At 35.3% G+C, this 24,335-nt stretch overlaps 2 protein-coding genes across 4 annotated transcripts in view; one reads left to right on the forward strand and one right to left on the reverse strand.

The window, feature by feature from the left end:
* The first annotated feature begins 524 nt into the window (after positions 1-524).
* LOC308501231 (di-N-acetylchitobiase-like) overlaps positions 525-24,335 on the forward strand; it is a 37,272-nt gene continuing 13,461 nt past the window's right edge. For 2 of the 3 annotated variants that reach the window (XR_013993854.1, XR_013993855.1), the window contains exons 1-7: positions 525-761; positions 3,701-3,839; positions 4,338-4,546; positions 11,643-11,814; positions 13,426-13,523; positions 13,878-14,039; positions 17,045-21,519. Coding sequence is in view for 1 of the 3 variants with exons in the window: in XM_081057240.1 (XP_080913366.1) it covers positions 645-761; positions 3,701-3,839; positions 4,338-4,546; positions 11,643-11,814; positions 13,426-13,523; positions 13,878-14,039; positions 17,045-17,233 (1,086 nt within the window). In the remaining 2 variants the exon portion in view is untranslated. Of the gene's footprint in view, positions 762-3,700; positions 3,840-4,337; positions 4,547-11,642; positions 11,815-13,425; positions 13,524-13,877; positions 14,040-17,044; positions 21,639-24,335 lie in introns of those variants that run through there. The other variant, XM_081057240.1, reaches the window with a different exon arrangement.
* The window catches only part of SPATA1 (spermatogenesis associated 1), a 34,734-nt gene continuing 19,709 nt past the window's right edge, over positions 9,311-24,335 (reverse strand). The window contains exons 10-13 of the mRNA XM_081057246.1: positions 23,418-23,596; positions 21,427-21,525; positions 19,013-19,100; positions 9,311-11,450 (exon numbers count right to left, since the gene is read on the reverse strand). Of these exons, the coding sequence (XP_080913372.1) occupies positions 11,416-11,450; positions 19,013-19,100; positions 21,427-21,525; positions 23,418-23,596 (401 nt within the window). The 3' untranslated portion in view covers positions 9,311-11,415. The remainder of the gene's footprint in view (positions 11,451-19,012; positions 19,101-21,426; positions 21,526-23,417; positions 23,597-24,335) is intronic.

Here is a 24,335-nt window from a genome sequence, read left to right on the forward strand (position 1 = left end):
ATGGTTTAAATTGGGTTGTTTCTCAGCTTTCCCCATTGTTGGGGCTTGGGGCTCTTCCCTCTCATACTTGGTGGTTTCCAGCTTCCGAAATTTTGTTGCTGTCGTCTTCTTGTCCTTGTGGGCTTAGGGTTTTAGAGGTTTAAAGCATGAGAAAAGCGAAATTCGATGATCCTATTACTATCAATGTTAACTCAGAGCTAATATACGTATTTTAAAAATCTTTTGGCCATTCCAACCATGTTGCTCAGTGCCTCTTTCCAAGGCCCCCTACTTCTGCAGTTTGGCTTCACCTTCAGACTCAAGGATTGTACCAACTACCACAATAAATCAAAGACAGGGACAGAGTGTTAGGGAGAAAGCATACGAACGATACAGATTATATTTACTTGAAGCACTGGTCTGTAGGGGGCAGCACGCACAGCGGCCTTTCCACGTTCATCCGCCCACGCGCACGCCGCCCTGGCTACAGCCCAGACCCTCCCCGCCCCGCCCCTGAAGCACCGCCCCTCCCGCCCGTGGAGGGTCAGTCCCCGCCCGCTCTGGCCTGAGGAGCCTGCTCGCACAGCCAGGTGATCCCGCCGCATTTCCAGGCCGGCGCTCTGGCTCCGGCGCCTCCTCGCCGCCCGCGGAGCAGCGCCCCTGGGATGGCCTCGCTGCTGCTACTGCCGCTGCTGCTGATGCTGCCGCTCCCGGCTGGTGCCAACTGCCCGTGCCAGGATCCAGCGCTCTGCCAACCCATCCACCACCGCCACGACTTCGAGGTAAGCGCCTCTTGCCTGCCGCTCCAGCTCTGGTCCTCTAGGCCCCAGAGAAGTTAGAGTAGAACCCAGCCTTAAAAAGAGGTGGTGTGGGTGCTGAAACCAATTTTCACCACTCGTGCGGGCTGTTCTGTTTCCAGATTGCTTCATCTTATAGATGAGGGAACTTGGGCTCAGAGAGGTTGACTAACTCCTCCCACGTCTCACGGTGTCTGCCTGCAAGAGGCAGTCAAGGATTGAAACCTTGACTCCAGAAGTCTGACTCCAGATACAAACTGCTTTCATCACCTGCTGTGTCTTTGCAGTGCATTCTGGTCTTACAAGCAAAGAGCTAGGATAATGAGATAGTCCCTAAGTAGCAAGACCCATCGGTTTCCTTGACAAGGAGGATTCAGTTTGAAAGAATCTCAGCGCTCCAACAGAACACTGGAAGGCAGCATGTTTCGCCTCCCTGGACTTTGCTGTACCCACCAGCTCTTTCCTGTAGGCACCTCAAAACCACCCAAGAAGGTGGTAAAACGGGGTCCATCAGTCCATTTTACTTCTATTCACCTAATGATTTATAAGGCCTCTAGTAACCTCAATTAAACTGTTTTGGAGGCAACATGAAAACTACCTGACTGCCTAGTTTGATGACTGTCACAGGAATTGGACATCAGGGAGGTCAAAAGGCTTAGTTAGTCCAAAGAGCAATTCTTTTGTAGTGACAGGGACAATTGCCAGTTCTCAATCTAGCAGATTAAGTTTCAGGCTGGGGCATTTAAACGCCCAGTAAAAAAAAGTATATATGCATTGCTTAGAAGATGAAATAAAAGTGGTGAAAGTAGTTATGGAGAACCTGCTGTGTGGAAACATAACATCTGTAAGTCTTACTGTAGCACGAATACCTGTTAGTGGGTTAGGCAGTATCTGTAGGCATTTGGAAAACCAATTATGTAATCAAGCAAAATTGTGTTCATTTGTATGTTCCTGGTAAATGGTCTTTTTCTCTACTGACCTTTTCAATACTTTTCAAACACAAAGACGAGACTCCGTAGCTCTTCTCCCTTATATTTTCAATTGGATCATCCAGATATTTTCCAGGATTTCTATTATATGACAAGCTCTCAAAATGTTTTAAAACAAATTTAATTTTAATTATCAGAATTAAAACAGGAGATAAGGTTCATGATGGAAAAGTGAGTCCAAAGACAATGAACAGTTCAATTTCACATTTTGTACTTTTTATTGTGTCAGTGGGCTGTTGCTTAACAGAAATGAGTTATGCAGTAAATTGTGAAAAGAAAAACGAAACAAAAAACCCCCGAGATTGGAAAATTGAGAAGTGTCCAGTTTCACTTTTATAGTTAGCTCTCCCCAGGAACCTTCCCCATCTATTCTACTCAGAGTGGCCCAATGATCGCCCTCCCTGTCTCTCTCCCTCCCCGCCTTCCCTTTCCTATTTCTCAAGGCAAATCTTAGTTTAGGCTCCATTCCTGCTTAAAATACTCTAATGGCTTCCCATTGACCTCAGGGTAAAATATAAAATTCTTGGTTGTCTACAAAGCTTTATTTGACCTTGCACCACCTACCTTACTAGTTTTATCCAAGTCCATGTACTTACAGGATTTTGTGCTCCAGCCACATTGACTTTCTTTTGTTTCCAGAAATTCAGAATTCTCCTGAAGTAATTGAGACCTTTGCCGCTTTTCATTCCCTCTGCTGTGAATGCTCTTTTTTGTCCATAGGTACCCCTCCTCCATTCTGCCCAGGTCAATTCCCCAGATTTCATCCTTCATTCTGTGCAGGTCATTATCTAGATTTCAGTCCTATCCTAAAAGTACGTAGTCCTCAGGGAAGTTTTCCTGCCCAACCTTTATACACTGTCATGGGTCCCCTGCATTCTGATGGTGCCCGGAACACTATTGTAATTAAATAATGAACCTGGTCTCTCTTTTAAACCTCTTTGTCACTAATGCCTAGCAATATACGCTCCCTATACTTTGACAGAATTCAATAAGTATTTGCTGAAAAATTGACTTAACACCTTATTTGGAATAAATAAAAACGATCAGTTAGCCTTCTGTGCTTCGAGGATTTTCTGTGGGGAAAAATACTGAAGAAACAACATCAGCTTCGTTGGAGTTTAACTTGAGTACTATTCTAAGAAGTAAAGTTCACCAAAAATCATTCATAGAAATGTAGAATCTGTGGCTCCACCTGCAGCAGCCAGAATCCTGAGCGTTACCAGCCTCCTTCCTTTCTCTTGTCTCACTCATTCAAATAGTCACAAAGGCCTGTGAAATTTGCTCCCTTGGGTCTTCCAGACCTGTTCATTTATCTCACCTGTCTCCGCTTCGCCCCAGCTTTGGCAGGGTCACCAGCATCTCTTGCCTGGATTCTTCCAACAACATCCATAGTAGATATTCTGCCTCCAGTTTTAGCCTCTCCTGAATCCATTTCTACTTCAGCTGAAGGGATTTGTCTCAAATGTATGTACAAATGCATACCTAAACGCAAACATGCAACTTCTCCTTTAAAACCACTTGCTTCAGGATAAAATTCTTGGTTGTCTACAAAATACTATTTTCAAAAGAGGATTTTCAAGGCCTTTTATGATTTAGCCCTGCCTACCACTGTCTGCCTCATCCCTGCTGTCACAATCCACATTCTAGGCCTCAGCCATACTCAGTATTCAGTTACACAACCACCGTCCTCTCTGCCTCGGGCCTTGGCACTTGCCACTCTTTCCTCCTAGCCTACCTTTCCCTACTTTCCAGGCTGGCTAATGTCCCCTGCTACCAATTATATGGGCCCCCTTCCCAGATGTCCTACTCACTTTGTGCTCTCAGTGCCCACCAGTGCCTGGCATATGGTTGGTGTTTAATCGATGTTATTTTGGGTTTTCGGCATGATATTCTGCTTGGTTTAAGTGATGGTACTTACTCCTGTTGTTCTGGCAGGTCTTTGTGTTTCATGTTGGTGACAAAACTTGGAAATCTTATGACTGGTCACAGATTACTACTGTGGCAGTCTTTGGAAAATATGACCCAGAACTTATGTGCTATGCTCATTCAAAAGGGGCCAGAGTAGTGCTAAAAGGTGAGTGACAGTTTTTACCAGATGTGTCCAGACAATTGGTAAGTTTACTTGAATCATCTGCTATCCTGACGATCCAAAAAATTCCCTTTTCACATCGTCTGGTATATTTTTAACATTCGAAAATTAATGTTGAGGGCTATTTAATTCATTTCACAGATACAGATAGTGTTAAACACTTAAATAAACTAGTGCATAGTTTTGAGGAAAATATGACTCCTAATTACCATAATGACCTTCAGGTTATCCTAATCCACAATATCTGCTTCTAATTAAGAATGATTTTACTAATTATTCATAATGGTTATTTTGGAGATTATAATGACTTTTTATTATTTTGGTATATTACTTCTCCTTTTGAAAACTTCAATTGGCAGCTTACTATTCCAAAATAATGTGATGTTTTACGGACGTTTCGCTCTCCTGGAATGGGTTTGGGAAGTAAATGTTATTAAACTGTGAACATCCTGTATGTACAGAAGATGTCCGTTTCTTCCCCAGGAGATGTGTCGGTAAAGAAGATCGTCGATCCTACTTTCAGAGCATCCTGGATAGCTCAACAAGTGAGCTTGTGCAAAACACAATACATGGATGGAATCAATATAGACATAGAGCAAGAAGTTAATCGTTCATCACCTGAATATGATGCATTAACTGCTTTAGTCAAAGAAACTGCAGATGCTTTCCATCGTGAAATTGAGGGATCACAGGTAAAAATTCATTTGATATTTTTTGGAAAACCTGTAATATCCCTATCAAAATGTATTCATGAAGGTATGATTAATAGAATCTCAGTTTTATAGTAATTGAGTAGAAAAAAATTTCAGCACTTATGTCCTAGAAAAGATTTCTGGAATTTCAGAGGTTATATTAAAAAGTTTTACAGATTTTTAGTGTGATAAGTCTGTTCTCTATGGACATCAAGATACAACGTGGATAACCCCACCTTTTAGACTTACTTCAGGGTTAGGAATATTTGATAGGGAAAGGCATCCACAAGAATCAGGAAGGGCTCAGGTGTCCAGGCCCTGCTTTCATCAATGCAGAGCAGGGATGGCTCTTGCTAAGAGAAGGGGAAGTTCTGGGGAAGTGTCTCAGATGCTCCATAGACTCTGAATTACTTGTAAAGCCCCCAGCCCCTCTAAGGCGCAAAGGACTAACTCCATAGAACTAGTCAGAACTATGACAAGACAGGGTGCTTCCCCACTGCCAGTGGGAGAATGATGAGAGCAGATCACAGCACCAGGCACCATGCCAGGCAGTATATGGGTAACAGTGGATACACTGGCCCCAGGTAAGTGGATATATTATTATTCAGAAGGTTGGGGTAAGCCCAGAGTCCGTATTTTTTTTTTAATTTCATCGGTGATTATGGTTAAGAACTACTAGGCTAAGAGATCCTGGACCAAATGGAGACATAGGAGGCTCCTGAATTTCCCCCCTTCATGGACGCACAGAATGTGCAGCTCCAAATGGAGCAATTTCTTCAGAGTGAAATCCAGAATCCAGCTGACTGACTCCTACACATCAGATGACTAAGAAAATGACCACATCGAAATTAGTGGGAAATGCTTAGACATACTTGCCCAATAAACCCCACGCCTAACACAGCACTATATGATCGTGGCTGCAATTCGAACTCCCAGCTTCTCCTTGAGGGGCACTTTTAGTGCCCCAACTTTTAAGGCTCCCACAGAGGGATGGGCCACCAAAACACCCAGCTCTGAAAGCCAACAGGACTTGCCTTCATGAGTCTCATGGGACTGTGGCAAACAAAGAAGAGGCTCCCAGGGCACTTGAGCACCAGCACTGGATATCCACCCAGGGCTCTGCTCACAAGGTGCAGGCAGAGACACACAGCTCCAAGTCTTTTTCTGGAAGCGTTTGACCTCGTACTTCCCAAGCTGCTGCCTGAGCTGGCTTCTAATTAGCGCAGAGCTAGGTGGTGACTGTGGTCCTCCCCAGACCCCAGAAGAGTCAGCAGTGGGCTGGCTAAGAAAATGACCACATCGAAATCCAGGTAACCAGTATCTCCCTGAAAGGAACATGTCCAGACATATAGCATCCCAACCTTATGGCTGCCATTCAAGGGACAGGCCCCTAAATCACCCTGCTCTCATAGCCAGCAAGCTTTGCCTGCATGAGTCCCACAGGATTACAGCAAACAAAGAAGCAGTTTTTTAATGGGGGTAAGAACCCCCAAGGTTATACACTTAGGATGCACCCAGAGGGAGCAAGAAGAAACATCCATCTCTGGGAAGGGGTTTAACTGCATTCTTTCCCAGCAGCCTAAGGGTTTAGCTGCTAATCAGCTTGCATCTTGGTGCTCACTGTGATTCTCCCTGTGGGACACTGGTGGGTCTTGGAGCCCCCTCACCTACTGGGAGTGAGAAGAGCAAAGAGCAATTGGACCATCACAAAGGTTTGAGAGAGAACGAGGAGCTCACCGCAGGCTGATGACAAGTTTCATCTCTTACATAAGACTAGTTTTTCAAGATTGGAAGAGGTAGTTGTTTATCTAATGCGCAGAAGTAAACACAGAGAGTCAAAGAAAATGAAGAAACAAAGGGATGTGTTCCAAACAAAAGAATAAGATAAACCAGTAGGAAAAAACCTTAATGAAACACAAATAAGTGATTTGCTCAATAGTGATTTCAAAATAAAGACATAAAGTGCCTCACCGAGGTCAGAAGAGCAATGTGTGAACAAAATGAGAACTTCAACAAAGAGTTAGAAAATATTAAAAAGCACTCAACAGAAATCATAAAAATGAAGAATAACAATAACAAAACTGAAAAATTCAACAGAGGGATTCAACACCAGTCTAAATATAGGAGAAGGAAGGATCAGCAAATTCAAAGGCAGTGGATTTCATCTAATCATAGCGGTAAAAACAAAAGGGAATGAAAATGTGAAGGTACCTGAAGTGACATATGAGACACATCACATGGACAAATATGTTTTAAAGGATTCCCAAAAAAGAAGAGAGAGGGAAAGGGGCGGAAAGTTTATTCAAAGAAGTAGGGCTGGAAACTTCCCTAACCTGGGGACAAAAATAAATATCCAGATTCAGAAAGTCCTGAAAGACCCATACCAAAACGCATTATAATTAAATCGTCAAAAGCTAAAGACAAAGAAAGAATCTTAAAATCAGTAAGTGAAAAGCAACTTATGTACAAAGGAACTCCCTCATAAGACAAGCTGTGGATTTTTCAGCATAAACCTTGCAGGCCAGAAGGGAGTGGACTGAGATCTTCCAAGTTCTAAAAGAAAGACATGGCCAAGCAAGAACACTTCTACCTGGTAAAACTGTCTTTCAGTGTTGAAGGAGAATTTTCCAGACAAACAAAAGTGGAATGAGTTCATCACCACTAGACCAGCCTTACAAGTAATGTTAAAGGGACTTCTTCAAGCTGAAACAAAAGGATGCTAATTAGTAACAAAAACATATGAAAGTATACACATCATGGGTAAAGGTAAATATAAAATTAAATATATATTCAGAATATTATAATAGTTGTGGATAAATCACCTATAACTCTAGTATAAAGGTTAAAAGACAAAAGTATTAGAAATAACTAGAACTACAATAACTTGTTAACAGATACATTACTTAAAAAAGATGTATATTGTGACATCAAAACCATAAAATGTGGGAGGATAAATAAATGTAGAGCTTTTGTATGCATTTTAAGTTGTTATCAACTTAAAATAGACTGTATAAGATTTTTTCAAAATTTAAATTTTTTTTAAAGATGCACAATTGACATGTAACATTATATTAGTTATATGTATTAGTTATAATATTGTTTAAGTTATAACATGATTTGATATTTGTATATATTGTGAAATTATCACCAGGTAAGTCTAGTTAATATCCATCACCATATATAGTTACAAAAAAAATTTTTTTTTTTTATGTAAGCCTTATGATAACCACAAAACAAAACCTGTAACAGATACACAAAGGATAAAGGGAAGGAAGTCATGTATGTCATTACAGAAAATCATCAAATCACAAAGGAAGAGAGGAAGAGAACAAAGGAAAAAAGGAATTACAAAACAGCTAAAAAACAATTAGCAAAATGGCCATGGTAAATTGCTATCAAATACTACAATCAATAATTGCTTTATTAATAATTATTTAAATGTGAATCAATGAAATTCTGTAATCAGGAGACATAGAGTGGCTGAATGGATAAATAAAAATAAGATCCAACTATACGCTGCCTGTAAGATTCACTTCAGCTTTAAGGACACATAAAGACTCAAATAAAGGGATTGAAAAACATATTCCATGAAAGTGAAAACTAAAAGGAAGCAGGGGTGGCTGTATTTATATCAGGCAAAATAGACTTCAGGTCAAAAATTGTAACGAGACAAAAAAGTCATTATACAATTATTAAAGGGTCCAGTCATCAAGAGGATATGACAATTATAAACATTTATGCTGCCAACATCAAAGCACCCAAACATATTAAGTAAATGCTAACATAACTGAAGATAGAAATAGATAGAAATACAATAATAGCTGGGGACTTCAATACTCCACTTTCAACTATGGCTAGATCATGCAGACAGATAATAGGAGAGCACGAGTAAGGAAACTGTATGTAGATCAATAGGACCTAACAGACATTCATAAAACATTTCATTCAACAGTAGTAGAATTCAAGCATACATGGCTAATTTTCCAGGATAGAGCGTATGTTAGATTACAAAATAAGTCGTAGTTAATTTAAGAAGACTGAAATCACATCAAGCATCTTTTCTGATTATAGTGGTGTTTAATTAGAAATGAATTATAAGAACGAAATCCTGCCATTTATGACTAGATAGATAACTCGGAGGGCATGAGGCTCTGTGAAGTAATCCAGACAGGTAAAGGCAGATACTGCATGGCATCATCTATGTATGGATTTAAAAAAAAAAAAATTCCAGCTCAAAGAAACAGAGAGTAGGCGGTTACCAGAGGCTGGGGAAAATGGGGAGAGGCTGTTACAGGGTATAAACTTTCTGTTGTAAGATGACTAAGGTCTGAGAATTTATATAACATAGTGATTATAGTTTATAATACCATATTGTATAATTGAAATTTCTTAATAAAGTAAAAAGTGTTATAAAAAATGTAAATATGTGATAGATGTGTTAATTTACTCAATGATGGGAATTCTTTCACAATATGTATACATATCATCATTCACATTGTATACTTGAAATGTATAATAATTTTGTCATTATACCTCAATAAAACTAAATAAACCCTACTAGGCTAGACAGTGCTTTCTGTTTAAGAGAGGCACCAGCTCCTTGATGTCTATAAAGTGTTTAAAAATTGTTTGAAGTGAATGAATGCTACCTGCCTTTCAAATATTTAAAATCTAGTTAAGTAGGAAATACTTATATATGTATATATAAATACATTATATATGTAAAATATATAAATGTATTAACCAGGGAGTGCTTGTAAAAAATATCCCCAGTGATTGATTCAGTAAGTCTGGGATAGAGCCTAGGAACTGAACTTTTGTCAAGTTGTGCTGGCTGATTCTGGTACAGTAAACATGAATTTGAGAATCATTGGAAAAATAATAAATGATAGGATTAATATCTGTGGCTTTATGCAAGTAGGGAAGTTTGTCAGTGTGGAATTCAGCTTTTCAGATGAGTACAATTTAGATCAAGAAAAGCAAATACCTGGTACGCAGGCTACCAAACTCCTCTCCTCACATAGTTTGGTCTCAAAATCTTTTTCCTCATTCTCTAGATTGCTGTTATTAATGGATTAGAATTGGTGTGTGGGAAATAACCTACTCGGATTTGCTAGTACTGATTAAACTATAGTGAAAGGGTAAGGAGGAAGAGATTGAGCAAAGACTCTGCAGTAGGAGTATCTATTTCCATGTTTGAGGGGCAAGCAGACAAATTTGGGTTACTATGTCAAGTTCATGTTATGTAGGTAAATTAGTGGGAAGCACCGTTGCCAAGATAGGCCAGATTGTGGAAGAGCCAGAATACCAGAATGAAGGGTATGCATTTTATTCTGTAAGTAACAAGCTACATGTGTACAAAGTGGAAAGAATATTCTATAGTAGTATGTAAAATAATCTAGAGGAGAAAGGGAGACCAGTAAGAACTAAACTCGTAATATAATACCGGGTTTTGTGATTTGGATTGGGATGATGGCATAACCCTAACACTCAGCAAGTGTTCAGTAAATATTTATTGAATTAATTAGTAGAAAGGAAGGGCCAACCAATTGTGATAAGCCACCCAAAGAAAAATGTGAGATTAGTGATGGTGTGTAGGGAAAAGGATTCAGAAAATGGCCCAAAGGATCTTGAACTGCCTGCCAGAAAATAAATGACTGAAAAAGACTCTGGAAGGAGAAATGTATTTTGGAGAAAAGACAATTTAAGATTACAGAATTGTGGTCAGAGAATTAAAAAGCTAGAAATGCTCTTGAGTTATTTCTACATCCTCATTTTTATAGGTGGGAACACACATTCAGCTGTTTTATGTTACACAGATTTAGTTATAATAGCCAAGATTAGAAACAAAGTCTTGATTTCATGTCTGAAATATTAATATTGCCTTCTCAAAAATAGAGATAAACTATGAAATGAGGTGAAAATAACTCTTAATGCTCAGGAGATAGATAAGGACTAACAAAATGGATTTGAAACTTACCAGCTTGTTAGCTTCTCCTTTATGACAGTATATATGGCTCCATTTTGTAATAGGAGGTTGTGATAAAATGGGGTCCATATGTAAACATTTCATTTTATAACCTACTTTGCTGGAGAACTATTAAGAAAAGCTTATACTTATAAAGCAGAACTTTCTTTAATGCTAATACTCAGAGAATTATAGAGAGAACTTTGAAAAAGTCCTAAAAAGAATAGAATAAACTTGCCAAAGTGTAAAAATTTTAACTAAAGTGTCAATTGTTTGTAATAATTAATCAGCGGGTTTATTGAGAGCTGAATCATGAAAAAAAATTTTTAATGAAGTGTTAGAATATTTACACACATATAAAATAAGGCTGATTAATATTTGGTTAAGGCAATAAATATTTTAAAGGCAAAAAATATTGTGGCAGACTGGCTCACCATTCAAAATGAATTTATCACTCAAATTTTATTGGAATAGTTCCATAAAATAAGACCATGTAAGTGATTTGTTCAACATTTCGAGTTGACTATCTATATGTGTAGCTATAAAACACCACTGTAAGGTTGGACTGAAACTAACATATGATGTAGTTAAAAATCGGGCTCAATCTTCCCACACAGGCCAGTCAGCTTGTGCCAACAAATGTCCACTTTAGCCAGTATAATATTTTAAAAAACTGTTGTATTTGAAGTCTTCTAGTGTGCTTTTACTTCCCAGTTGCTTACACGTCTCATCCTACCCTACTATCATTACACCTGTTTCTTTCCATCAGCTGAGTTACCAGTCAAGCCTCTGAAGATATTTGAGTTTAAAAATCCTCTTCTACACAGCGCTCTGGCTCCTGGTCACTGTATATGTCCCAATATGTTGGGTCCAAATATAGGTCAATTGTCCAAATATATGTCTAAATCATTGTCCAAGTATATGTCTGGGTCAGTCCTGTTGGCAAAAAATATATTTCTTAGAACTGTTCTAGTTTTAGTTCTCTGTGTTCAAATTCTACATTTATATATGTAAGCAGTTCTGTTTTCTTGGGTTGTATGAGGCAAGAGCATATATATTCAATAAAATATCTGATATAATAATGCATATTTGACCATGTCACGTAAAACTGCATGTGTTTCTCCACAGGTAACATTTGATGTAGCTTGGTCTCCAAAGTGCATAGACAGAAGGTGTTATAATTATACTGGAATTGCAGATGCTTGTGACTTTCTCTTTGTCATGTCTTATGATGAACAAAGTCAGGTCTGGTCAGAATGTATTGCAGCAGCCAATGCTCCCTATAATCAGACATTAACTGGTAAGAATATACCAAATGATCATTAGTAATATTAATCCCATAACCTCAGACATTAATATATCTTTTAGTATTTCTAAGTCATTTGTATACCTCTTCCATTTGTAACGCTTTCTTGAAACATACGAAAAGCAATTAACTTAGAGACCTTTAAAGTTTACAAAAAGTTTTGAAGTTTTCACTTATCTTCTAAAAATCATGTGGGACAAGTATGTTATTACCAACCATCTATTTTTGATGAGATGAGTGTGTTAAGTTCTCCTGATTGCACAGCTATTAAATGTTATATAGTTGGGACTCAAGCAGGTGTTTACCCTCAAGTCAACTCTCTTCTCTCAAAATTACAGGAAGATATTTGTTTATCTAGAATTTGACAGGATATTTTTGTTGAAATAACCAATGATAAATAATTTAAAAGCAAAGATAGTTTGATGTATTTTTTATACATGATAGGATGGCTTTACCTTATTTGGCATTTATATTAGTACCCATGCTATATTAAAGTGATATCATGTGATTTGGACTTTGCACTATCCTTTCCACAGTTTGGACTGGTTTGTATCACATCAGCCAATTGAATATAAGGTTGCTTGCTGTCTTTTGCACTCAAGTGAAAGTTTCTGGGGGTAGCTGGCATTGATTTAAGTGTTGATTGGTTAATAAATAAAAAATTTTTTCTTTCTTATATAGAGGTAAAATCATAGGACCTGGACTCATTTTATCATGTCATAATTCTGTCATTTGGACAGAATAGTCTGATCACAGGCACATACTATTAAAAATTTGAAAAAACAATTTAATTCTGTAACAATTAAAAAGTAATTATTTAATATAGTGTTCCCAAATTGTGTTTCATCAAAGAGGTAATAATTGTGTTCTTTCAAGAGAAGGTTCATTATCAAATATATTTCGGAAATGATGCATACGTCACCCCTCTCTTGGATATTTAAGTACACAATGACTTTAAAGGCTCTGAAAAGTAGCATATTTACTTAATTCTAGATTGTCTTGGAACTTCTCTTGGTAGGAAAACATATTTTGTAGCATTGGGCAAGAAAGGAGATGATAGTTCTAGAAATCTGTTCATTTTTTTCTCTGTTTCCTGTAACTACAGATTATGTAGTACAGAGTATCTTATCCATAGGTGTAATTCTTACTTACAGGATATTTGTAAAACATGAAACACTTGTGCTTTCTATAAGAAATTCTGAGGTCATGCCAGACAGAAAGTTTCAAGACTTACAGAACTTTTTTGAAACTTTAAAATCCAGAATATCAAATATATCATGTCTTAGCAGTTAATAGACACAATTAGCATGCCTTTCTGAAATGTGCCATTCGTCCCAGAATTAAATTTTGTAACTTTTTGCATCAGGTTAATCTTAATTGTTTTGAATGCTTTTATTATTCCAAAGAAATGGTTTAGAAAGTGATTTAGAATTTAAAGTTTTTAGAGATGACTTTTATAATCGCATTAGAGAAACACTGTGTTAGTATTTTGCATAAACATACTATGTTTACATACTTAGATTCTCAGTGGTTGCATAGCTTGAATAAACACATTAGTACACATAAGAGAAAAAAAATACGCTTTTTCTGTCTGTCTTTGATTAGCATATGATGACTACATCAAGATGGGCATTAACCCTAAGAAACTTGTAATGGGTGTGCCCTGGTACGGTTATGATTATACCTGCCTGACTTTATCAGAGGTAAGAACAGCTCATTTCTTATGAATTTTTCTCTCTTTCTTTTGCATTTTTAGAACTTGTGTTTTTCATATATATAAACTTCTCTATATAGAATATGTAAACTTTAGAATTTCTGAAATATAGTTTGAGACTAAAACGTAGAGATGTTATTATTAATTGTTTAATCTCATGAAAGTTTCTGAATGTAATATATTTCATTTAATAATAAAATTTAATTTTTATGCTGTATGGTCAGGATATCTGTTTACAGTATATATTACATTTCTAATAAATAGTTTTGACTATATTTTCTGATTTATCTTTTAACATACTCTTAGCTGATAACCTATAACAAGAACATTTTTGCATTTCTAGGATCATGTTTGTACCATTGCAAAAGTCCCTTTCCGGGGGGCTCCTTGTAGTGATGCAGCAGGACGTCAGGTGCCCTATAAAATGATTATGAAGCAAGTAAACAGTTCTATTTCTGGAATCCAGTGGGATGAAGGTCAAAAGGCTCCTTATTATAACTATAAAGTAAGACTTTTCACAAGTTATGAACATTTATTTCTATAAGTTTTCATAATCGAATATTTTCATAATTACATATTAGATATGGAGAATTTCTACTAGTTTTCTTTTAGGGTACAGTATACAAACTTCTGTTTACATGAGTAAACCTGCCTTTCATCTGTGTAATCAGTAATCTTTCTTACTTCCCTGGTGGGCAACTCAAGTTATGCTTATAGTGCTCTGCATAGGCCACTTGTTACTATGACATAATAAAAATTTCACAAACAGGATTTCCTTAATACTTGACAAATACGTATGACTGGGGCTTCTCCTAAAAGAGCTCTAGGCTAAAACTGGTTGCCAGCTCTGACAGCCTCCATTTCAAAGCAGATAAAGACTCTGATGAGGCTCTTATTAGAGAGGAATGAGGCTGAGAACAAGAGATGTGCCATCGTGGATTGTACAATGGAAAATGGCATCATTTCAAAATTATTTCATAATTCGGTCAAACTACGTGACATTAAACAAATTATAAACAATGTTAAAATTGGAGACTGAAACATTACAGAGACTTGAGTAATTGGAGTGAATGAATGATTAGCATTTCTGTCAGTTACTGTTTGATAAATAGGAACTGCCATACCAAAGAGCCAAAGAAAAGTTATATTTTTCATAATTTACCTTTAGCATAATAAAAACTTTTCCACATCTCGAAAACCTAAATACAGACCATCTTTGTATTGACTTTCAATTATGTTACTGTATAAAGATCTCTAAAATAATATGCTGTAAGTTAATTCCAGTGGGAATTTGTATTTTTAACTAATGGTCTAGTACTCTTTTTTTAAAAATGACTCTAAATGTACACATTTAATAAATTATAATTGATATACATCTATATATGCCTGTATATAAATTATATAAGAAGCTTTACTGCAGAGTTTTCTTCTTCACTTTAGAATCTGAAGTATATACTTACTCATTAAGCTAGAGCATACTGTAACCTTATCTTTGCCCCAAAGTATTTATAGAACTCTGTCCTGGGAATTGTTAATATTACACACATACACACACAGAAATATACACACATATACCATGGCCAATATTTTGAAAACGATGCATAGATACTGTATGTCACTCTTAGAGATTTATAATGTACAAAATTATATTAAAGAATTTGAAAAGTGATGTACTACATAAACCATTTAATTATTTAACATAGAACCTTGTTTCCCAGCCCTCTTAGAAACATGAATGAGGAAGAGTGTTCCATGGATATCAGTTTGGTAAAGACTGTATGTAACCAGTTATACTTTAGAAATATTTAATGTTTCTTAATATTTTTTTCCTTAATGAATAAGAAGACACATTCTTTAAGATGTTAGAATTCAGGAAACATTTTGATGGGCCTTCAAGGCCATTCATTCAATGGCACTTTAGACAATAATCTAGTTATAACTCTTTTGTTCCTCTTTTATTCACTGTAAAATTCTTAGCCACTAACATCAAGTTTCTGCTGTGATTGAAGAGAATCATTCTGCCTTCTTATGCTGTCTCGGCAACAGCAACTTCATCCTGAACTTGATACTCTTGAAGGCATTTATGCCTTCCCCGTGTGTGTGTGTGTGTGTGTGTGTGTATCTATTACACTCAGTGATGCCTCCTTTGATCGTTCACTGTTTTGAGCATTTGAAATTTCTTACCAGTATCAAAAGGCTCAAAGTACTTTCTAATAAGATGGTAACATTGAAAAGTATATGTATTTGGGTTTGCTCCCAAATCCTCAAAAATAAATATTTCTATGTTTAGGTACAGGTTCTACCAGTTGCCTTGTAATAGTGAATTACAATTATTACTAGAGCATGCATGGCCTTTTCTAGTTCTAAGTATTATATTAAAGAACAGAATATAAGATACCATATAAGACACGCTTGTATGTAATGAGTCTACTAAAATATGCCACAGCTTATTCATTTACCCAGGGACTACTGTCCTTCAAAGTCATCATTTCAGGAGACTTCTAATTCCAGTGGTGCTACCATACAAACAATGTTACTGGTATTTGTGGAGAATAAAAAATTTCCCAGATGTTTACAAAACGCAGTAATTATTTTTAATTAATTACAGGTCATTCTATTTTTTGCATCCTATTTTTCCCCCCTTCTCTACCTATTTGCCTAGATTTGCTCCTTTCCTCCTTCCTTTCTTCCTTATCTCATAACTTCTATACCTTCTAAGAGAGGCTATGTTGTTACTACTGTGTGTTATTACGAGATGGAGGCAGGTGTTGTTGAGGAAAAGGACTTTATAGGTGGAAGGTGAGCTGAAGACCATTTTCTAGTTCATGGTTCTTCATCAGCTGTGAGCTTAAGGCACCATGGAGTCCATACCTGACAGGCTCTAGAATCAATACTGTAAGACCAAGAAAATGAGTTAATTTCCTTGTCTCTTGCCATTACCTTTTGATTTAACTGTTTAATCATAAACAAAAGCATCTGTTGAGCTCCTAACCAAGCATACTTCCAGGAACTGTCAGGACGACAAAAAAGTGTATAAGCTGGGATCACAGGACCAGAGCAGTGGTCCTCCTTAACCTTGGTGCGTATCAGAATTACCTACGAGAACATAAAACGCAAACCAAACTTGTTCTAGCACTGACACTGGAACGTTTCGTGTGGTATGGGTCCCGGGACTCTGTATTTGTTAAAAGCTCCACAAGTGACTCAGATGTACATCTTGGTTGATAACCATCAGATCAGAGAAGGAAGGAATCTTAGCACATGAGAAGGGCCTTAAATGAAATATATTAGGAGGTTCATTTGTGTAATCTCTGCTGTTGTAAAAGTGCCACAAGTGAAGATATCTAGCAAGCATCACATGTAGAACCATGGAATCCTAGAGCTGGAAAGTATTCTGCCCTAAAATTTTATGATTTCATTGTATCCTTTTTGAATCATTAGATTTAGGAAATGTGTTTCCGTCTTGTTGTACTAAATACTTAAAATTTCCAATTTCATTTATTCGTATAGGATGCTGCTGGCCGTATCCATCAAGTGTGGTATGATAACCCGCAGAGCATTTCTTTAAAGGCAGCATATATACAAACGCATGGCTTACGCGGCATTGGCATGTGGCATGCGAACTGTCTTGACTACTCTGGAGATGCTGTAGCCAAACAGCAATCTGAAGAAATGTGGAAAGCCTTAAAACCAATATAAACATGAACATCTTTTGTTAAATGATTAAGATTTAGAATATTATCTCTATAAACAGATCTAGTTTCAAAGAGATAAAAAAATATACACATTTTTATCATGTTGCTATATATTGTAGTTAGTAGTATACTCAAAAACAAATATATTCTTTGATTTTTTTAAATTTGAAATATATATGTATGTATATTATGTTCAGTGTCCAGAAACATGAAAGAAACACGTCAACTTATTACATTAAATATTCCTCTATGTATTTTCATAGTATATGTATTTTAATATGTATTTTAATAAGGTAGGAACAATTGCTTTGAGAATTTTATTATGCTAAGTTTTTCCTCATGATACTAAAATATATGCTTAAAAATCAATCCTAATTTTTAAAATATGCAAATTTGAAGTAGTATATGTTTGCTTAGAATAGATTTTTAAAAACCTAGTCATTGAGAATCAGTTGTTCTGCAATTTTTTTTGGGGGGGTGTGTAAATCTGAATTTAAAACGTGCCATTTAAGTGTATCCTTTTTAGGTTAATAGAACTCCTGGAATAATTTTATGCTGCTTGATTCTGTGTAGTACTCACATTCTCTTGAATTAAACTCACTTAACCCTGAAGAGAATTAAAAAAAAGAATGTAAGGATTAAAATATTCACAAAATACAAAAAGTGAAATTGGTAATACTTGGAATTAGTAGATTAGAGCTACCTAATATTTTCCAGCTATATTATTTTTCATCAGGTTATATCTGACAATTACTTAAAACAGGAAAAGCTTGCTGCTGTACCTGATTCTATCCATGATCATTTAGTCTTCCATTATTCATATTCCTTTATTTATGAACATCTATGCTTTATTTCTTGGCTAGTTTTTTTCCATAGTTAAATTTTTTTGTATATATCTGCATTTTACTTTTAACTATTTAAAGACATTGGTTTCTCAAGTAGTTGCTTTCTAAAAGAGACATTTTTGTGCAAAGAACTTTTCTAAATGTACAGAGGTCTCTATTTTCTTTCTCAAGGCAATTAAGACACACACTGTGTTGTACTTATATTTTTCCCTATAAATTCTTAGATTAAAAGATTGCATCCTTGAAGTCTGGAGTTGCATAAATCCTGCCTTCCCTGCACATTTTTTCCTATCCAAATTGAAAGAAATGATGATTCAGTCGTTTTTTATGAGAATATTTCATTTCATACTTACACAATTATTTATGGCATTGTAGAACCAACCATTTTCTATACATTTGCTAAATTTCTAATGTCTTTGTATTTCCAAAATAAATTACTAAAAAAATTTAAATTCTTAGACACTAAATTCTATCATAGCTCTAGGTGCAAGTTCAATATCCCTATTGTTTTATATTTCCAGAGTGTTTTAATTAAAGTACAATGAATAAATTAAACTGTCTCTATTTACATGCAATATGTGAATATTTACTAAATGATATGATTTTTAATAATTAAAATTTACAGTCATATTTACAGCTATTTTATAGTCAACTGTACAGTTATTAAATTTTAAGACTATTTCAAAATGAAAAGTATGAAATATAGTACTTTCAATATCTGTAACAGATTTGAAACCATTAAAAATACCAAATACCACTACCATTTTGCTTTTATATATCTAGTATTTCCTGAAACACTTTGTAATACATACATGGAAAGTGAAAAGATGTAAACCTAATGATTTACATAAAACATTGCCAAGGAGAACAAAGGTTAAACAAATCTGTTCAAATAAATATTTAATTTTCAGAGAAATAAAAATTTTAAATTAACATACCTAATTGAGGCTGTAAAGATAAATTCATTTTATTCTGTGCCAGTTCAGCTTTCAATGTGCGTACTTCTGAAATTGCTTGTTTTCTCATCTATAAAAAGAATTACCTTTCAAAAATGAATTTCATTTCACCCCTTTAAAATTAAATAATTGTCATGTAAACAAAGGTTGTGTTTTTTTTTAACTGCTTTTACTGTATTCTCTCATTTACCTTCGGTGCCTTCACTCCCACTGATTATGGTAAATATAAAGGTCTAAAGTCATGTTGCATAAGCATGCTTCTTTACTGCCAGATAAGCTATTAAATAATTTCATTTATTAGTATACAGTCATAATTAAATTGTTGTAAAAAGCCAGAGAGAAAAAAAGAAATCTTTGGCTCAAGCTTCAAAATCTGTTGTTTTCAAGTGTAAAGAAATAGTAAAAAAAAAAAAAAATCTCTTATCCCAAAAAATAAAATTGCAAAAATCCGTAAAAACCCTTAGAAACTGAACAGGTACTCAAGTAATATAACAGTGTTATTCTGAAGGGGAAAAAAATGTTATTTGGCGGCAAGCACTCTTCTAAGTGGATTAACCTCTGATTCTTTCAATATTTCTTTCAATATTTCAATATTTGATTCTTTCAATATATTTTTGAGACAGATACTATTACTTATCTCCATTTTACAGCTGAGGTAACTGAGATGCCTAGAAGTTCAGTAACTCGCTCCCGATATAAAACTAGTAAGTGGCATAACCAGAATTCAAATTCAAATCATCTGGTGCCAGACTCCTTATTATTCCATGTATCGTCTGTGGACCAGAAGCATTTGCAGCACCTGGGAGCTTCTTAGGAATTAAAAATCTCAGGCTTCACCCCAGACCTACTGACTCAGATCCTGCTAACTTCCAAAGAATCCCCACGTGATCTCACATTAAACTTACAGAAGCACTGAAGCACTGCTTATGCTATACTAACTTGAATATGGTTGCAAAAGACTCAGGCTAGGTTTTCTGCCCCCTAGTTCTGAATCTTATATGTAAGTTTTGGGTAAATTATTCAGGAAATCAGTAATACATACTACGTGCCAATTAGGCATTATGATTAAAAGTAGGATTCTTTTCCCCCAGTCTAAAAACTTTCCCCCAAGCTGAAAAGTTGGTTCTCTTTTTCTTACTAGTCTCTCCTGTTTTTGTACTAATTATTCTAATATGGGTCCAAACAATTCATAAGTGATATTTATAAGGTTAAAATGTACAAAGATGGTAAGATGTAATGTGCATGCTTTCCAGAAGAACAGAACATTGCAAGAGTCATAACTGAAGGCGTTGGGAGCATTTCTATTACTACCTTTTTCCCACCCACTATACTTAAGTGCACACATTTCCCATTGGCTTTCTGTTCATTTTTTGTATACACACTTTTCATTCATCAAATGAGTAATTTTTTGAGTGCATACTATATAACAATGCTAAATACTCACATTTTGTTAAAATTTGTTCTTTGCCCTTTTCCTTTTCTGTATTTTAAGCTTATCAGTGCGTAGAATTTAGCCAGGGCTCAGCCTTGAGAATGCTACTAGGGAAAAGAATCTAGAACTGTGCTGTGCAAGAGAGTAGCCAATTGCCACAGGGAGCTATTTAAATTTAAATTAACTACAATTTAAAATTCAGTTCCTTAGTCACCCAGCAAGCTACATTTCAGGTGCTCAATATCCTTATTTGGCTAGTGGTTGCTATATGGGACAGAGCAGGTATGAAACATTTCAGTCATCACTGAAAGTTCACTTGGACAGTGCTGATTCCAGAAAAGGGTCATTATTATGTGTCATAAGGCTATTTCTGATAAAGAGGTGAATTGAGAGCATTCAAATATATATATATGTATATATATACACACACGACATATGTATATATGTATGTATATACACATATATACATGTGTATATATGTATATATATGTATGTATATACATATGTATATACATATGTGTGTATATATATATATATATACATATATATATATGTATGAAAATAATCAGAGAGAATGAGACAATCACCCAAGAGAGGGCAAAAAATTCAGTGGGAGCTCAGAAAGCTCAGTGGTTGTCAGACATATTTACAAATGACTTCAATATGTGAAAACCACTTCTTTAAATACTTTATGGACACTTTATACTGATTCACAGGGTCCTTTTCTTTTAATTCTTACTGGAATTTTCCTAAATTTTATCTTGGACTTGTTGTAACATGCATCTTTTCATGATTTACTTGTTGCTATTGAATTTTTTTTCACTCGTGCTCTTTGTTGGTAAGGGAACAATTTTAAGACAGTCAATCCTTACTACCTTTATGCTATTGACACCCAGAGTTAAAACACCAAAATATTCTATTTCAGGATAAATGTTGTAATCTGATTAGGAGAAATGCAAATTACCTTAGCTTCTATGATGAGATTCATTTTGTCTATATCCAATTTTCTCTTAAGTCGCTCAACTGCATGCTGTACCTCGGTGATCTGGATTATAAGGTAATTCTGTGGGAGATTTATAAAGACATCCTTACTAAGGATAACATCTATACATTTTTATTTTTAACTGCCTTACTAATATAAACTGCAATGTGATAACAAATATCAAAAGAGCAAATCATGAAAATAACCTATTCCATAAAATAAACTTATTGCTTTGGAGTAAATGACTACTGACCAGTTGATTTCTTAAATTTTAGTGGCCACTTTCTCTTCTGTTCTACTCTCATTATTCATGTATTATAAAAATAAACAGATGTTTGTAAAAGTAACCATTAAATTAGGACCATAAAAGCCAATAACTATTACTATAAAAGGAATACGCTGGGTTTAAGATATTAGCAATGCTTTTGAAATTGGCACACTGCTTTATTAGAATAACTTTAAAATACATATTTAATAATGAAATAGTATATTTTATATAAGAAAACTTATTTAATACAAGAGAACCCATTTAACATAAGAAGCCTTTTTGGTTACTTTTGTTCAAAAAGTTTATGAGGTATAATGGTCACCACAGAAATTATTTAAAATTTTAAACTGTGTTTGTGAAAAAACATTGCATATTAAAACTAATAAAATAGTAGGACAAAAAGCATCAGCTATGCTAAAAAAAAAGTATCAGCTATATGGACAAATCATTACATGAGCCTATTAGGATTTTACATTAAATTTATGTAAAATGGTAAACTTTTACTCATAGAAACTGAGAACATTTTGGTGGTTGCCAGGGATGGTGGGTGGAGGAAATAGGTGGAAGAACCTAAAGGTACAATTTCTAGTTATTATATAAGTTTAGAATGTAATGTACAGCACAGAAACGAATTAAAAATACTGTGTTGTATATTTGAAAGTTAACAGACTAGATCTTAAAAGTTCTCTTTACACACACACACAAAGTAACCGTGAGGTGATAGATGGTAACTAGATATATTGTGGTAATCATTTCACAGTATATACTTACATCAAATCATTGTGTTATACACCTTAAATTAACACATTATGTCATTGATATCTCAATAAAACTGCAGAAATATAAAAGAATAAACTTTTAATGATTCAGTATGTCTTAGGTTAAAACCATACTTTTAATGGTAATTACCATAAAATCTTTTTTTTTGGATAAGTGGAATCAAACCAATCAAGTTAAACTGAAAAGTGGCCTCTGGAATTTGTTCTTTAAGTATGTGGTAGAATTATTTGACTAAAAAAATAAACTTAAGGTCTCTGAGTTTTCAACATTGAAGACTATCTCCAAAAATTAATTGATGAAAATTAAACATAATTTAATATTTAGAAAACCAATACCTGATTCCGTGGGTGTTATTAACCCCCACACACACAGAAAAGGAGGAGTGCAGTACCGTGTTCATGCCCCTCTGTATTGCGTCACGTGTTCATCTCCCCCATAAGTAAGAAAACTGACGCTGGCCTCAGGTACAGATTTGATCCTAATTGGTCTAAGTCAGCATATAGCACTCTCTGGTAACTACCAGCAGTCCATGGTGGGCCTGGTTAACGCCCCACCAGGCAAAAGGGAACATTTTATATATTCCATGCATCTGAAAGAGGTTCTCTCTGGGTATGGAGGGAGATAACCCTACTTACCATTGGCAACTCTGTTGCTACCATGAGGGAAAGCCCTCTTATAATGAACCCAACACCTGAAAATAATAGGGAGAAATATCAGAAGCACCTGGGCCCTTAAAGACATCAGTAAGCTGCTGAGTGTATCTCCTTAACATCCATTACATGAGATCATAAATTTTATTTCAACCAGGTTAAATCAAAGTTTTGCTACTTGTGCCCTAGCATCCGAAATATGATAATACTAACAATGGGAAAGCACTTATCTTGACTAGAACTTCTCTAATAGAATGTGAACACTTTTACAGCACCTTAGAGTCTGTGATGTTTGCCAGATTCTTTGGTCTCATTTTGATCTCCCTGGCTTCAAGTTGCATGAGCAATTTTTTATAGTGAAGTTCTAAATCTTCTCGAAGTTTTGTTAAAACCTCCTCCAATGATGCTGTGACTTTCTTTGTTTCAAAGTGCTTTTTCTTCCAACCATCATAAACTATAAAAAAAAAAAAAAAAGCAAAGGCTATAGTTTGAATCTGATTAAAGGATTAAACTTTTCAACCTGGAAAGGACCCGAGAGTTCATTTAAACCCGTCTACTCCCCTCTTCTTTCTTCTGTACATGCTGAGGAAATCAGAGCTAAGAACAAAATGTTTATTGGATAATTAAAGTACTTATCTACAAATACAATGAAATAGTGTAAATCCAGGAACCACAACCAAGTTCTTTAAGCTTGTAATCATTTCTGGAACACCTTTATTTAAAATACCACCAATAGCCAAATGCATATATTTTTATTTTGATTATATTCCATAATATGATTTGATTATGAAAAAGTTATTTATATACATAACTATAATTGTGAAAGAAAGAGGAATAATATACTTTTTTAGGCTTTCCCTTATTTTTTTCAGCTCCCCAAATGACTTATGTTTTATGATGTCGGCTGAATCTGATTAATCATTTATCAAAATTATTCCGAACATATCTGCAAAATTGTGTGGGGCAGAATTTCTCAAATGTGAGATCCTTAATTAGAAATTCATTACTGCCAGCTAGGAATCACTTAGGCACCAGTGAGAATCTTTTTATTACAAACTTAACAGCAACACAAACTACATGCTAGCATTCCAGATTTGTTTATTTTTTAAAGATAATAAAAAAAAATCAAACCCCACGTGAAATTCTATGTGGTGATTTGTTTAAAATTATACAACTACATGGAACTTAACTCA

Source organism: Rhinolophus hipposideros (genome assembly GCF_964194185.1).
Source record: "Rhinolophus hipposideros genome assembly, chromosome: 8".
Lineage (NCBI taxonomy): Eukaryota > Metazoa > Chordata > Mammalia > Chiroptera > Rhinolophidae > Rhinolophus > Rhinolophus hipposideros.